The 17,798-nt window shown below is 37.6% G+C and overlaps 1 protein-coding gene across 3 annotated transcripts in view; it reads right to left on the reverse strand.

Annotated features, from left to right (window-relative positions):
• Positions 1 to 17,798, reverse strand: part of QSER1 (glutamine and serine rich 1) — a 78,193-nt gene that overhangs the window by 33,875 nt on the left and 26,520 nt on the right. For 2 of the 3 annotated variants that reach the window (XM_018059280.1, XM_018059282.1), the window contains exons 2-4: positions 11,268 to 11,380; positions 10,706 to 10,867; positions 4,112 to 7,807 (exon numbers count right to left, since the gene is read on the reverse strand). In XM_018059280.1, the coding sequence (XP_017914769.1) occupies positions 4,112 to 7,807; positions 10,706 to 10,802 (3,793 nt within the window). In that variant the 5' untranslated portion in view covers positions 10,803 to 10,867; positions 11,268 to 11,380. Of the gene's footprint in view, positions 1 to 4,111; positions 7,808 to 10,705; positions 10,868 to 11,267; positions 11,381 to 17,234; positions 17,275 to 17,798 lie in introns of those variants that run through there. The other variant, XM_018059281.1, reaches the window with a different exon arrangement.

Genomic DNA, 17,798 nt, shown 5'->3' on the forward strand with positions numbered 1-17,798 from the left:
CTTAACAGATTTAAAAGAACTAAAATTATACAAAGCAGAAATCAATAAAGGACAGATGTCTGGAAAATCCCCCAATATCTGAAAAATGTGAAATATGATTCTAAATAACTCATGGACCAAAAAGAAAGCACCAAAAGAAATTTGAAAAACTTGAAATAATAAAAACAAATAATAAAAATAAAATTTGTGGGATATAGCTAAGCAGGGCTTAGAGAGAAGTTCGTAACATTAAGTGCTTAGAGCAGAAAAGAATGAAGAAGGAAATGGCAACCCACTCTAGTACTCTTGCCTAGAAAATCCCATGGACAGAGGAGCCTGGTAGGCTTCCGTCTATGGGGTTGCACAGCGTCGGACACGACTGATGCGACTTAGCAGCAGCAGCAGCTGAAAAGAGTAGAGGGGACATCCCTGGTGGTCCAGTGGTTAAGACTTCACCTTCCAATATAGCAGGTGTGGATTTGACCCCTAGTTAGATAGCTGAGATCCCACATGCCTCAGGACCAAAAACCCAAAACATAAAACAGAAGCAATATTGCAACAAATTCTAAAGACTTTAAAAATGATCCTCATCAAAAAAATCTTTTTCAAAAAAGAAGTCTCAAACCAACAATTTAGACTTCTACCATATGAAAATAGATAAAAATAGAGCATAATAAACTAAAAACAAACTGAAAAAGGAATTAATAAAAACAGCAGAAATCAGTAAAACTGTCAATAAAGGAGAAAAAAAATCAATGAAACTAAATGCTTTTTCTGCCATCATTTTCTACATAGACAATCCTATGCAATCTAATTTTTTAAGAATCTATTCTTTTTTTTTTTTGGCTGCACTTCAGGATCTTGGCTACTCGACCAGAGGGTGAACCTGTGCTTCCTGCCTCCCTGCAGGGGAAGCCGGAGTCCTAACTACTGGTTCAATTTAGTTCAGTTGCTCAGTCATGTCCAACTCTGCGACCCCACGAACCGCAGCACGCCAGGCCTCCCTGTCCATCACCAACTCCCGGAGTCCAACCAAACCCATGTCCATTGAGTCGGTGATGTCATCTGGACTGCCAGGGAATTCCCATTTTTAAAAATATTTTAATCAGTTGTGCAAATTTCAGATCAACATATGAAGTTTAACTGTATTTTTATAATCTGCTGCTGCTGCTGCTAAATCACGTCAGTTGTGACCGACTCTGTGCGACTCCACAGACAGCAGCCCCCAGGCTCCTCCGTCCCTGGGATTCTCCAGGCAAGACCACTGGAGTGGGTTGCCATTTCCTTCTCCAGTGCGTGAAACTGAAATCGCTCAGTCGTGTCCGACTCTTTGCGATCCCATGTACTGTAGCCCATCAGGCTCCTCTGTCCACGGGATTCTCCAGGCAAGAGTACTGGAGTGGGTTGCCACTGCCTTCTCCAAATTAATTATGAGGCAATTGATTAAGGGTTTCCCAGTAACTCGGATGGTAAAGAAACCACCTGCAACATGGGTTCAATCCCCGAGTTGGGATGATCCTCTGTAGAAGGAAATGGCAACCCATTCCAGTATTCCTGCCTGGAGGATCCCCATGGACAGAGGACCCTGGTAGGCTACAGTTCATAGGATTGCAAAGAGTCGGACATGACTGAAAGATTAAGCACACAGTGGTATGGCAATTAAGACAGTGTCACACTGATCAAAGTATAAAAATGTAGATCAGTGTGACAGAATTGAGAGTCCAGAAATAGATTCATACAAATATGGTCAGCTGGGCTTCCCTTGTGGCTCAGCTGGTAAAGAATCCACTGGCAATGCAGGAGACCTAGGTTCAATCCCTGGGTTGGGAAGATCCCCTGGAAAAGGTAAAGGCTACCCACTCCAGTATTCTGACCAGGAGAACTCCATGGACTATATAGTCCACGGGGGTCACAAAGAGTTGGACATGACTGAGCGACCTAAAACCTACATAATTAAAAAACAAGACAAACATGGTGAGCTGATTTTTGACAGAGATGTGAAAAGCAATCAGTGGAGAAAGGATTGTCTTTTCAACAAAGAAAGCTGGACATCCATGTGCAAAACTTCAACCCATACCTCACAACTTATACCACCACCCCCCAAATTAAAAGAGATCCTACACCTAAATACAAAATGCAAAACTTCAAAATTCCTAGAAGAAAACAAGAGAAAATTTTTGTGACTACGGGTTAGGCAAAGATTTCTTAGGATACAAAAAGCACAAATCATAAAAGGAACAATGGATAAGTCAGACCTTGTTGAAATTTAAAACTTTTGCCTTTTGGAAAGATTTAAGACCTGTGGGAATTTAGAGGATATGAGCACTAATTTTGCCAGGAGTTAACTTTCACAAAGTGATTTTGAAGAGGGTCTTCAAGGAGAACTAAAGGTATCCACTGGACTAAAAAACTGAGGAGGACCCAGGGAGAGAAAAACCTGTTCAAAAGGAGCATGATTCTGAAAGGCGCTCACAGGTCCAAGGAACAATGAGAAACTCAGCTGTCACAGAAGAGGGGAAGCGGCAAGAGTGAGCAAAGAGTGAAACGTGGAAAGGGAGAATTTTTACACATTTTAATTTTTTTCCATGGAGCACCAAGAAGTATTTCCAAAGCAGAGAATTAATAACTGATTTAAGAATTCCACAGGCAGAGGAGCCTGGCGGGCTACGGTCCATGGGGTCGCAAAGAATTGGACATTACTAAGCAACTAACACACTACACTACTCTTCTTTTTTATAAAGATAAATGTGATCACAATATGGAAGATGGACTGGTGCAGAGACTGGTGGGAAGGATACTAATGAGAAATCTGTTGCAATAGGCCCAAGCAAGAGATGACGGGTCCTCACAGAAGAGGAGGCGATGCGTAAAGGGAAAACTTCAAAGATCTATTAGTAAGGATCAGGTTGATGGTGGTGGTTTTAACTAAAACTAGTTCCAGATTCATGTTTTGTAACAGAGATTATAAAAGATTTGCTCTAAGAACATAACAGGGAATATAACAGTAACTGCAAAGTATTCTGAATTGAGGGAGAAGAATGTAAAACCTTCCTGTGATTAGCTACATCTGTTATGTTCTGACTCTAGCAATAATTTTCCAGTATGCTAATTTCCCTGTATAACAAAATGAGAATTCTTCAGAAATGTTTTAGCAGACTTAAAACTTTTACTGACAAATGTATTAGCAGACATTTACACTAATAGATTATTTGGGATACCGGCTGTTTCTTATCACTTCATTAGTTAAAAAGGTGGTCAAATCTGGAAAGAAGCTGAAAAGTACATCACAAAACAAGGTTTAACTCATATGTACCACTCTATTCATATAAAAGCGATAGGCAGGAATACAGGTGTTAGAACCAGATAAACCTGAGCATGATTTAAATCTGAATATGGACTCCAACTCTGTCATTTACTAACTGTATGGGCCCGGACAATTCATTTAGTCTGTTATATCATCTGTATATTGGAGATACCAAGCACATCTCACGATATTGCTAATAGTTCCTGGCACAGAGGTGATAGCTATTTGACTGCTATTTTTTCCTTAGCATGTTCTTTACAACAATAACTTTTATACTGCTTGACAATTATTTACATAAGACAATGCTTCTCAAAATAGTTTCTTAAAATGTTCCCTTAACTACAGAGAAAGTGAAACATACACCTAAAGGATCTGGGCATATAGTATGAAACCAGTGCAAAATTTTTAAAGTTTTGAACTTAATTGCACACAAAATAACCAATTTAATAGCAAAATGTTAATTTTTTAGGTAAAATTAGCATACAAAGAAAATATGCCAGTTTATACATAACAACATGGCCCTCAATACAATGTCCCATATCCATGAGCCACTTTAAGATGACTCAGACTAGAAAAATCTGGATAGTGCACTATGTAAACTACGTTGCATGTGATAAAAAGCTGAATAAAACCCAGAACTACGTAGTCTAAAACTCAGAACTTTCCTAGAGGCAAGGAACATTAAAAAAAATAAGTCTAAGATATCTGCCTAAGCATTCTGTCTTGAGAAACTGTAGACTTGCTTCAAGCTAAGAAAGCATAAAACTTGTTACAGAGCCAGAAAAAAAATAAAAGCCATAATTACGAACTTCAAATTTAAAACTTTACCTGCTTTCTTCTTTTTATCAGAAGTAGCGTCTGAAGTATTTAAGGTAGTAGAGCTGCTTTTGTAAATATCATGACTGCATACTCCAGGATCATCTTCATCAGAAGAAAGTGGAGATAAATGCTCCAAGTTTTTAAGTTCGTTATCAAGTTTTTCTGATGGACTGTTAGCCCCAGCCTCAGACACTAAAGGTGTGGGTGTCACAGCTGCAGTCTTTGGAAGTGGTGGGGGACAAAATGTACGAACGGTCTGTGTTCCTGGTCGCCTAGTCCTGTTAGGCATTCTCACAGCAAGAGTGGAAAACTGCTGTTTGGGCCCAGATTTCAGAAAATCTAAGAAAGAGGCAATAAATCCAGTTTTGACTTCTGGTTGTTTTTCCTCTACTTCTTTGATCTTCTGTCTCATTTTTTCTTGATGCTGATAACCATCATGGCAGCTTTCTGAGGAAGGGGGAGTATACGGTAAATATGTATCTGTTCCCCTTGGATTCTGGCGTTTGCCTTGGGCAGGTCTTTTCAGCTGTTTCTGATGACTGCTGTCTTCCTCTTTAGTGTGCCCTTTTCCTTTAGTTTTCTTCTTCTGGAGGTTAAAATGCATTAAATCTTGGTTTTCCTCTTCCATCTTGACACTGACTGTCTCCCCAGGCTGGGCCATGGCCAACACTGCAAGTGTATTCCTAGAGGAGTTCACCGACACACCACTGTCATCACCGCCTAAAGTGAATTCGCTCTCCGATGTAGCACTCTCTCCACTTATGCTTCTACTACTAGAAACGAATTCTTGATTTCTGTTATTATTTAATGTACTATCAACAGCAATTTCACTGTCTTCTTCAGGTTCATGACTGGCTGCAGACTGTTTCTTGAATGGACCAGAACTTTGCTCCTGGACTTCATGACCTGGTCCGACTACTGGTGAAGTTACTTTAGAAGCTTTATTTTGACCAGGTACTTCAACATGCTGTTGATCAAGAGTCATCTTTGACTGAAGAGTAGGTACTGGTGAAAGATTTACAGTAACTTGATTTCCATTTAAGGAAATATCATTTATATTTGGTGGCTTTCCTACTGTAGCTGCTATGGAGTTATAATCAGATGTCACATGCCCAACATCTAATGACTGCTGAAAATGAGATTTAGAATCACCATCTTCAACAGCAGGAATGGTTTCATTTGAAGTTGACTTGGAGAAATCAGAAGGTGTGACCCCACAAGCTGCTGCTGTAGCTGCTAAGATATCATCCACATTTGATAAAATATTTCTCTCATCACTGAGGAGCATTGCCTCTGGGAAACATATTGATCCAAGAGAAACAAAATGATTCTTTGAATCATGTTGAGTTGTTTCATTAAAATGGCCCTTTGTTGTCAGATGTTGCTGTAATGGTTTTGAAGAGTCAGAAAGATCCATTTTCATAATTTCAGAATTTTGAGGATGGAGTTGCTGCTGAGAATGTTCGCCATTGCTCCGAATAATATGACCATCCATTTGAAGGAAAGGATGTACTATTTGTTGAGGACTTTGAACACGCTGTACTTGTAAAGATGTCTTTATTTGTCCTAAACTTGCCTGCAGTATTGACTGCTGAAGAATCTGTAGATCACAGGCAGAATCTAAAAGGACCTGTGTATTAGGAAGAGATGCCTGATGGCCATGCCCTAAAGCATTGTTTGGAATTTGAATCTGAGATGAGGCATTAATTATTTGATCATGCTGCTCCTGGACCTTGGCTTCATGCACCTTCTGTATAAGAGAATGCTGCTGGTTTAGGTCTTTAGTATTCAACCGTATTTGCGGAGTTTGCATTAAATTAGTTGTCTTCTTAATATCAAGGGTTGCAGAACTATTGACTTGGCCAATTTGTTGGTTAAGTTGTGTCATTGAACCAACTATGTTTTCTTCTTTTTTAGACCCTTGTAGAGCAATACCAACCACCTGATCTTCAAGACAGGAATTACTTCTGATTATGCTCTGAGAATATCTGTCATCTGCCTTTGACACCTTATAAGCTGACTCTGGAACGTTCATTTCCCCCTCAGACAGCCTTTGGGTTGATGACTCAAGAGATACTTGCGGCTGTAATACCTGTAACTCTTGTATTGGAAAATCATCCTCTTGTTTTGAAGACGTATAAACATTTGAGTCAAGTTTTCTTTCAGCGTAAGACTTTGGATCAGGGGAAGGTAGGTTATTCTGTAAGGTCTGACAATGAGTAGAGGTCGCAAAAGATGATGACTGGACAGCAGGCAAAAACTTTTGAGACTGGGGAGAGGATGACCCTTGGGTCTGAGCATTTGGGGAAGAATGCACAGAAATAAAATTCTGAGTTGGACTAGCATCTGGCACATTCTGAGCCCGAGAGGCAGAAGAATAAGAAAGAGAAGGGGCTGTTAATGTCAGGGACTGACCTGAAGCATAGCTTTCTGAAGGACTAACAACTGGCAAAACGTGTGACTGAGATGAAAAGCTAACCTGTGTCTGGCTGACTGGTGATAAACCCTGAGAATGACCAGATGAGTAACTCTGAGACTGGCTATCTGAAGACGGATCTCTTGTTTGAGCAGGGTAATTCTCATTAGTAACCGAAGATAACACCTCTTGCTGATTGGAAGAATAATTAAGTGTTGAGTTTTCAGAAGTGATAGTCTGAGATGAGCCAGAGAAAGTCAATGTTTTATACAAGGATGGCAACTTCTCAACTTTGCTGGACCTATAAACCTGCGAATGAACAATAGATGGCACATTATGTGGCTGCACTAAACCATAATTTTGAGACTGACTGACTGATAAAAGGCTTGGTAGCTGCGCTGTAGAATAAATTTGTGCTTGGCCTGATATTACAGAACTCTGGTTATGTAAAGGTTTGGAATAGCTTAGTGTTTGCACAGGAGGAATTATACTTGGAGGTTTGGGGGACTTGGCTGATGCTAGTGGTTGTTTTGTAGAACAGCTTTTTACTTTTGCAGTAGGAGGATACCCTGATGATGGAATTGCAGATGAATAGGACTGAGCAAGTTCCACTGAGACCTGGGAGGGCTTCTGTTGCAATCCTCCATTGCTCACCTGAGTAGACTCTCCAATTGGGCTACAGGATAAAGATGACTGCCTGCTTGTTTCCTGAAAATTAACCCCACTTGCATTTGATAGATAACTGTGTAAGGAATGCTGTGAACCAGTCAGTTGTGCCTGAATAGACTGGGTACCTGAAGGCCGCTGATGGTGTTTAATAACACTACATTCTCGGAGAAGAGCTCTTTCAATGGAAGCAGTAGAACTAGTAAAGAGAGTTGAACCATAGGCTTGAGAAGTTTGCTGAGCTCCTCCAAGTGCTGAAGGCAACAAACTAAACTGAGGTTGTAAAAGATGGGGTGCAGACTCTTGAGCTGAGCGGTACGTTGAAGACTGAGGTGGTATGCTGTTACTTATCGCAGAACTGCCCAGGCGCTCAAATGTCAAAGCAGTTGGAACAGTTCCCTGGGAAGTCTTGATTTGAAGCAAAGGATCATGAGGACTTAAAATTCCATTTGATGTAGTGTTAAAAGTTGAATCCTGAAGCACCAAAGGTGAGGTGGTAGCAAAGTTTCTATTGCTGAAGGTGGCGGGATGCTGATAAGCAGGGAGGGCAGGGGATGGAAGTGTTCCAGTGGTTGGCAAAGGTCCAGTAACAAACAGCTCAGTTGGTGCTGAGGAATGCATACCTGTGAAAAGAAAACAAATACACTCATGCAGTTATAGCACAAACACTTCTATCTGTTCTCATGATAGACCTGTAAAACTTACATAACCCTTAATCCATCAAAATCTCTTTAAAACTGAAAAGTCTGACAAACTAGTTCTGCATAGAAATTTTAAAAAATATATTTCAAAATAGCTAGTTTTTGTAAGGCAAAAACAAAACTACAAAGGTATCAGCAATTCATTTCTATTATTGTTATATAAACATGAGATTATACAGTCAGATATGTCATTTGAAATTTACAAAAATACTAAGAATATATCATCTCTAGTGATTACCCTGAAATTCCCATGCAAAATACCAATGAACAAACTAAAATGTTCATAACATTAAAACTGAAACCAAATTCCCTACATTTAATGTAATAAATAAATCTAAAACTAATAGTGAGGTTAACACTGCAAAGTCTGTTTCATCAAAATACATGTATATTTTAAAAATCCTTGCATTTCAAGTTTTGATTTCCTATGAACAACTTCCAATAACAATAGATGCATGCTTATCACAAAAAGCTGACCAGAAATTAATGAAGTACTGTCAAGAAGAGATTGTTAACATTTCAGGATAGCAGTCTAGCCACTTACAGCCAAAGTAAAACCACGTATACCCTTATGATCCAAAAGTTCCTACAGAAATTTAGATCTATGGAAATTTACCCTATGGAAATAAGTGGACACAAAGATTCAAACAAGATACTCAGTACAGTTATTGTGAATAACAGGTAGAAACAAACTAAATGTCCATCAACAGGAGACTGGTAAAATAATTATGGCATATCCTAATAATACTGCTGCTGTAACACTGCTTAGGTGAAAATACAAAAAAAGTTTTGATGCATGAAGATATCAATAAAGAGTAAACACTATTAACTCTTCTCTAAAAAGCAGGACTATAGTTAGGAACCATCACTTTTCATTTTATGTACCTTTTACTTGTTTCATTTCTTTTTTCCCTTAATTTATTTATTTTTGCCTGTGCTGGGTCTTCGCTGCTGTGTGGGCTTTCCTCTAGCTGCGGGGAGCAAGGGCTACTCTCTAGTTGCCACACGTGGGCTTCTCATTGTGGTGGCTCCTCCTGTTGCGGAGCACGGGCTCTAGGGCACATGGGCTTCGGCAGTTGTGGCCCCCAGGCTCTAAAGCACAGGCTCAACAGTCGTGCCTCTCGGGCTTATTTGCTCTGCGGCATGTGGGATCTTCCCAGATCAGGGATCAAACCCATGTCTCCTACGTTGGCAGGCAGATTCTTTACCACCAAGCCACCAGGGAAGCCCTAACTGTTTCCATTTCTTAAATTTTTATGTTGGAGCAAAACTGATTAACAATGTTGTGTTAGTTTCAGGAGTATAGCAAAGTGATTCAGTTATACATGTACCTATTCATTTTCAAATTCTTTGCCCATATAGGTTATTTCAGAATATTGAGAAGCATTCTCTGCACTATACGGTAGGTCCTTCCTGGTTATCTGTTTTAAATACAGCAGTGTATACATGCCAATCCCAAATTCCCAATTAAACCCTCCCCCTCCCATGCTTTTTCCCTGTAACAGTAAATTCAATCTCTAAGCCTATTTACATATTTTTTAGTGAGCTTCCATTAAAATATTTTTTTTCCCATTTTGAAAAAATAAAGGGAAAAAGGTTCTCTGGCCCTTTTCAAAAATATTCTTCTTTCACTTCTTTCCATTAAATGTCAAAAAAGTGGGAATTCCCTGGTGGCCCAACACTTAGGACTCGATCTTTCATTGCTGGGGCCCAGGTTTAACTGGTCAAGGAGCTAAGATCCCAGAAGACGGGCAGCAATCAAAAGAGTATTATGACTACAAGGACAGAAAACATCTAGTTACTCCTGAAACAATAAATAATGCTTAGAACTAACTAAATACATGTTATGTAAAATTATTCCAGGAAGCAATAAATAAAGCTATTGTATTTTTTAATGTTTTAAAAAATATTGTTTTATGCCATACTAACACATTGTTTCTTTGGAAGCAGAAGTTTCTCAGACATACTGAAAAGACAGCTTTATTAATGGAATCTACATCAGAATAATAAAATATTTCCAATCACTATTACTTAAAAGTATAGTCTTTAAGATGAAACCTAAAAAAAAAAAAACTAAGCTGTCATCCTGCAAAAAATAAAAATACACACAAACAATTTCAAGGGGCAACAGAAAAATGAAATAAAATAGAAAAGTACATAATATAATAACATCACTTTGTACTAGCTTTTACTAAAGAATGACTTATTCCATTCACTTAAGAATAACTTTCCTAACTCTAATGACAAAATCAGTTCTAAGATTGTTTTTTACTGTATCACCTATCCAGTCTGAAGGCACTAAAACAGAACTTAATCTTTCACCAACTTCCCCACAAAAGATAAACATGTAAAGTGATAGGCTTGTTAATTAACCAGATGGAGGAATTTTTTAACAATGTAAATATGTACCAAATTAGTGCAACGTACACTCTAAATATCTTAAAATTTTACATGTTAATTATACCTCTATAAAAGTAACATGGGGGATAAAAGGAAAAGAAATTTAATCTTTTCTTCTCTCAAGTAAATAAGTGACTACTTAAACTGCCAGGTAAAAACTTTATATCTAGGATTTACCTTTTAACAATTACCTACCTTCTTCAACTTGTTAGTTTTCAACAGAGTGCTAAAACTGAATTTCTGCTAGTAACAATTTCCTGAATTTTATCCACCTTAAAATAGTGAAAAATTCCGGGTTTTAAAGTTCACTGGAAAATCAATAATTAACACCACTCTCAGCCACACTACCATCATGACAAAACTATAAAAAGTGAATTTTTAGCAGTATTTCTATAGGACTTAAAGAAAACAAAGCATCACCTGTCTGCCAGGATGGGGCCCTGAATTGTGGTAAAAGAGTAGTTCCTGAAGAAGCAGCCTGAGCAGTTCGGGATTCAACAGCAGAGAGAAAACTCATCACTGAAGATTCTTTAGTGTTAGTGCTGGCATCGTTCACACTAGTATCAAATATTCCAGAAAGACCTACATTTGAAGACAAAATGTATCCCAAAGTAAAAATATATATTAACATAAAAGGATATTCCTGATGCTATTTTTAAAAGGAATCTCTGAAATTTGAGGCCCAAAGTGCTACAATCCTAAACTGCTTCATTTTGAATAGCAAACAAGTATTAATTTACTTAAGCATAGTTATAATTTAAAATCTATAGAGATGCAGGAAAAAAAGTTTTCCTTACTAATTAACTGTATAACTGTTTCCTATTAGTAAAAGACAAAGCTTTCAATCTCATTTTCATTCTAACGTTTCCCATGGAACCGTTCTGTCCTGTTCACTTTCATAACCCAACATGTGAGAGAGCTGACTTTCCTTATTCACTAAATGCACCCAGATTCAGCGTATATTTCACAGTAGAATTTTTACCAGTTGGCTGAGGTGTGGCAGTATATCCAGGAAGCTGATGAGAGGCTGCAAAAGTCGGTCTCTGAAGGAGGTCTGTTTCAGAGTTTGAGGGATGTCCTTCTTCATAGCTTAAACTAGAGGATAAAAAAAATAAACGACAAAAAACACACAGCTCAAACCAGATGATCAAAAGAATTCTAGGAAGGCAATTATCAAAAGAAGCATACATCTTTCACTAAATTCCTGACCTATATATCAAGAGATCAAACATGGTCTCATAACACTGTCAAAATGCAGGGGAAATTACTGAAGACAAACTAGGAAGAAAAAATGATACTTTATATTTTTCTTAATTTAACTTTACCTCCAACAAAGTCCTTTTACGGGAAGAGATAACATGGCACAGTGGGAAAAGCAACAAATATCCTGGAAAATAAGACAGCTGAACTCACTGTCCAGGAGCTACTGCTGGCTTACCGTATGATTTCAGTAAGTGACTCTACTGTCAGACTCATTTCTTCACCAGTATGAATAAGGGACCCAGACAAGATAATCTCTAAAGTCCCTCTGACATTCTCTGGAATATCAGATAGTTCAAATGAATTGATAATTAACACTATTTCCCAGTAACTCTCCTCAAAAATTTCAAGCTTATACATTTTGAGAGTAATTCAGAACAAGATATTTTTCTCCCCTTGATTTTTATTTTGAATATTTTAAACCCACAGAAAAACTTAACTAGAACAAGGAATAACCTATACACCTGTCACTTAAGATTCAAAGACTGCTAACATTTTGTTATACTTGTTTTACCTTTATACACAGACACATATGCTTTTAAGCTACCTGAAAATAGCTTGCAGATGTCATGAAATTGTATCCTTAAACAATTCAGTGGTATCTCCTCGGAATAGGACATTCAGCTATATAACCAAATATCATTTACCAGACTTGAAGAAAATTTAATGCTGTCATTATTGCATGTGATTAATACAGAGGTCATATTCCAATTTCCCTCAGTTATCAAAATGTTTACAATTTTAAAGCTCTCTGTAGGATGCAGTCAAAATTCAAGATTATATTTGCTTGTGTCTCTACATTTAGAATAGTGTCTCCACTCTGCCCCTAATTCCAGATCCCTTTTGCCTTGACTTCATGACATGGATTTTTTTATTTTGAGGAATCCAAGTCAGTTGAATGTACTTGAAATGTATTTGTACTATCCCAAATACCAGATTTGTCTGATTGCATCTTCATGAGAAGTACATAAAGATGCTTTGTAATTATCGTTTCTTCTCATGAGGACACACATACTCAGTTTGTCTCACTACTGGTGATATTAAACTTGAAGTGGTTCAGGTGCTGTCAGATCTCTGAATGTAGTTATTTCTTCTCTTCAAAATTAACACACAACTGGGAGGTGTTAACTGTTAAGACAGTGTCGATACCTTGTCCCAACAGCTAATGGTTTCAGACACCAACTGTTCATGATCTTTATTTTAATTACTGCACTAGAGATTAGAAACAGTAGTGCTCTAATTACAGTACTTTCAATATTTAAAAGTTAGCATTCTTCTATGAAAACGAGCATTTCCCCCTTTCCTCTCTCTTATCTATATAAATACATACAGAATATATAAATGTATATTAATATATTTTTCAATGTGTATGTATTATACTTTTAAAAATACCATATCATGATATTCAATTTGTCCCCTCAATCTTGCTTCCTTTTCACATGTCCTCCATGGTGCTCTGACACATTCTTACCTTCTAGCACAAGATGTTTCAGGTTCACCTTGTTTTTTTAAATTCTGTACCAGACCTGAAGTCAACCATTTCAAGAAGTCTTTTAGTGGGCAATGGCATTTTGAAATCAAGATCTGTGTTGTCAACTATATTCAATGCCTGAGCTGTCATTGCTTTTAGGCCCCTTAAGGGGACAAAGCTAAGAAACACATGTCTTTTTTAAATGATGAGTGCATAATGACAACTCTTAACTCAAATTCAATACAGCATTCCTCATCTTCCTCCACTTCACACCTATTTTCCTTTTCCTACAGTCAGAATCCCAGTTTACACTTACAGATTTACTCATTAGCTCTATCCGAAAATACTTTAACACAACCTTTACCAAAAACAAAACCACCAGGTATAAGTATTTGTTCACAATATATTTTTGTCTAAAGACCCATATACAGTTAGAATACTGATCCAAAAGTTAAGTAAATTATTTGTATGGCTATGTTATTAATTAGATATATAGGAGTTAGATTTTACTTTAGTTTGAAGATTCAATTTTAGGATTAATTTAAAATCTATTTTACACATTAAAATCAACTTATTAACGTACAATATAATTTACATACAATAAAGTGCACCTATTTTAAGTGTACAATTCAGTTTGTACACATTTGTTGATAAACGTATACACCAGTATAACCATTATCCCAACCAACTTGTAGAACATTCCCATCACAACAGAAGGCTTCTCATGTCCCTTTGCAGTCAATACGTTTTTCATCTCACTCCTGGCCCCAGATAACCACTGAGAAGCCTAATGTTACTAAAATTTAGGCTTGCTTGTCCCAAATCATAGTCCATACTCTTTTGTACAAGGCTTTTAAAGTTTTCAGCATAATGTTTGAGATTCACTCATGTTGTTGCATACATAAGTAGTTCATTCCTTTTGATTAAATTATCTGAAGATACCACAATTATGTTTATTCATTCACTTACAGATGAACATTTGGATTGCTTCTAGTTACATGCTACTATGAATAAATCTGCTATGAACATTTGTATGCAAGTCTTTTGGGGGCATATGTTTTCCTTCCTTTAAGTTAAATACCTAGGAATGGAATTACTGGGTCGTTAGGTAGGTACGTGTACCATTTTACATCAGCATCAGTAATTAATCAACATTACATTTTTGCTTTACATCCTTGTCACACGATCTTTTCAGTCTTCTTAATTTTAGCCTTTCTAGGTAGGTAAAGTGGTATCTCATTGTGTTTTAATTTGCATTTTCATAATAACTAATGATGAGGAGCATCTTCTCATGTGACTATTCTTAGCTTCTCTGGTGAAGTTTGTTCAAATTTTTGGCTATTTAAAAAAACTGGGTTGTTAGCGACCCTGGGTTTCAAGACGTTTTTAAAATATAAAATATAGTCTGGATCCACATTGTTAGATATATGTATTGTGAATGTTTTCTTCCAGGCTAATGTTCTAACCAACTGATTTTATTGCGGTAAGAGCACTTCACATGACAGCGCCCACTTAAAGTGCACAATGCGGTATTGTTAACAATGTGCACCATGTTGTACAGAAGATCTGTTCATGAACAATGAACAACTTACTCTTCTTGCATAACTAAATCTTTGTATCTGTTGAACAAATAGATACTCCTGTCCTCCTCTGACAGGCTCTCATTCCTAAACTGTGCAGCCGAATCTCCATGAGCCCTGGGCAGATTCCATATGCTATTTGGGCAAGCTGTCTAGCAATGTCCCGGATGACTTTCTCTTGACTCTCAGAATTTCCCAGCAAGGCGCAAACCACTGGAAGGGAAAAAGCTGACATTCTGCAGGCAAAGAGCGTGCCCACTTCCAGCAACTCATTGTTTTTTCTTGTGGAGTATAACTCCCTGATATAGATGTACCAAAGGTTGCTGGTGGTTTTAAATTCACTCATCAGTTCCAGGACCTTTGAATTCTTTTCTACTTTGGCAATTATGAATAAAGTTGCTAAAAATATGTACCTAAGTTTTAGTCTGGATGTAAATTTTCATTTCACTTGAGGAAATACCACTGGAGGGGAATGGCTGAGTTGCTTGGAAACTTGGTTAACCTTAGAGAAACTCTTTTCTGAAGTGGCTACACCTTTCTGCATTCCCATCAGTGATGTATGTCTGGTGTAGTTACTCTGTGTCCTCAGCAGCACTAAGTATTATATGTTCTTTGTTTTCCTTTCCTTTAAAATAAATTTTACTATTCTAATTGGTGTGCAGTGGTACCTCACTGTGGTTTCAATTTGTATTTCCTTAGTAACTAACAATGTTGAGCATCAGAAACCTTTGGTAAACTATCTACTTATTTTCCTAAAACTTTTTTTGGTTATTTAAGTTGCCTATATATTCTGGAACCAAATCCTTGGTCAGAAACATATTTTGTAAACATTATCTCCCAATCTGCAGCTTTCATTTTCCTAAAATTTCCTCAAATTGTAGAAGAGCAAAACAACTTTTTTATTTTATGAACTGTACTTTTGATGTCATAGCTAAGATATCTTTGCCAAGTCTAATATCTCAAAAATTTCTTCTTATATTTTCTTCAAGAAGTCTTACAGTATTAATTTTTCCATTTAGGTCTATGATTCATTTGGAGTTTATTTTTACACATGGTATGAGGTAGAGCATGGGATTCTTTTTATTTTTTAATTTGGAAATGCAGTTGTGCAGCACTACCTATCAGAGAGATTATTCTTGGTACTCCTCTTGTAGTTCAGTGGTTAAGACTTTGCATTTCCACTGCAGAGGGCACTGGTTTGATCCCTGGTTGGGGAACTAAGATCCCAGATACTGCACAGTGCAGCAAAAGAAAAAAAGTTAAAAGATTATTCTTTACCTACAGAACCTATTTGAACCCATGTCCAAAAGTCAACTAGCCATAGTTGTGGTTCTGTTCTTAACTAGTGTGTTACAATGATCAGTGTCTGTTCTTAGGTCAATAACACACAGTCCGATAAATGATTCAGGTTGTACAAATCTTGGAATTTTGTTCTTTTTCAAAATTATTTTGGCCATGTGACATATTCCCAGAGAAATTTTGGAGTCAGCTGTCAATTTTTAAAAAAACAGTACATGAACTCTATACATTAGTTGGGGAAAACAACCATCTTAAAAGTACTGAGCCTTCTAATTGATGAGTATATCTCTTTATTTTGGTCTTTAATTCTTCTTAGATTTTTTTGTAGCATTTACTGTATAATTCTTTAAAGTATAAATCCCTAAGTATCTCATTTTTGTTATTTTGTTCTAATTTTTTTTTTTAATGACAGCTTTATTGATATATGGGGCTTCCCTTGTGGCTCAGCAGGTAAAGAATCCACCTGCAATGCAGGAGACCTGGGTTCAATCCCTGGGTTGGGAAGATCCCCTGGAGAAGGGAAAGGCTACCCACTCCAGTATTCTGGCCTAGAGTTCCATGGACTGTATAGTCCATGGGGTTGCAAAGAGTCAGACAAGACTGAGCAACTTTCACTTTCACTTTTATTGATATATAAAAGGTTACCCTTTTAAAGTATACAAATCAGAGTTCTTTTACATACTTGGGGTTAAATATTTGGTGATGCACTCAACACCATAATCCAATTTTAGAACACTTCAGTGCTTCAAAACTAAACCTGTCGCATTAGCATTACTTCCTGTATATCATCCTCTACCCAGCCCCTGGCAGTTACTAACTTTTCTGTCTCTATGCATTTGCCTACTCACAACATCACAAATAAATGGAATCATATTATATTATACACAGTCTTTTATGACTGGCTTCTTTCACTCCCCATGTTTTTAAGGCTCATCCTGTGAACATATCAGTACTTTCTTTAATGGCTGAATAATATTCCATTGGGCTTCCCAGGTGGCGCTAGTGGTAAAGAAACCTCCTCCCAATGCAGGAGACCTAAGAGACCCATGTCCCATCACTGGCTGGGGAAAATCCCCTGGAGGAGGAAATGGCAACCCACTCCAGTACTCGTGCAAAGAGAATCCCATGGACAGAGACTACAGTCCATAGGGTCACAAAGAATCGTACACAACTGGAGTGACTTAGCACAGAGCACAATTACTACATTTTGTTTATTCATCAACAGATGGACATTGGGTTGTTTCCACTTTGAGCTATTATGAATTACACTGTGACAGACATGAAACAACTGATTGGTTCCAACTTGAGAAAGGAGTACATCAAGGCTGTATATTATCACCTTGTTTATTTAACTTCTATGCAGAATATATCATGTGGCATGCGGGGATGGATGAAGCACAAGCTGGAATCAAGATTGCTGGGAGAAGTATCAATAATCTCAGATATGTAGATGACACCACCCTAATGACAGAAAGCAAAGAGGAATTAAACAATCTCTGGGTGAAGGTGAAACAACAGAGTGAAAAATCTGGCTTAAAACTCAACATTCAATGGAGAAGGAAATGGCAACCCACTCCAGTATTCTTGCCTGGAAAAGTCCATGGACACAGGAGCCTGGTGGGCTGCAGTCCATGGGGTGACATGTCTGAGCATGTGTGCATGAGGACGGAGGGAGATGGGTTGCTAGCAACAAACTGGTAGAACTAAAAAAAACAAAAAAACAAAAAACCCCTCAATATTCAAAAACTGAGATCATGGCATCCAGACCCATCACTTCATGGCAAATAGGTGGGGAAACAATGGAAACAGTGACAAACTTGATTTTCTTGGGCTCCAAAATCACTGTGGATGGTAACTGCAGCCATGAAATCAAAAGACGTTTGCTCCTTGAAAGAAAGGCTAT

Source organism: Capra hircus, chromosome 15 (assembly GCF_001704415.2).
Source record: "Capra hircus breed San Clemente chromosome 15, ASM170441v1, whole genome shotgun sequence".
Classification (NCBI taxonomy): Eukaryota; Metazoa; Chordata; class Mammalia; order Artiodactyla; family Bovidae; genus Capra; species Capra hircus.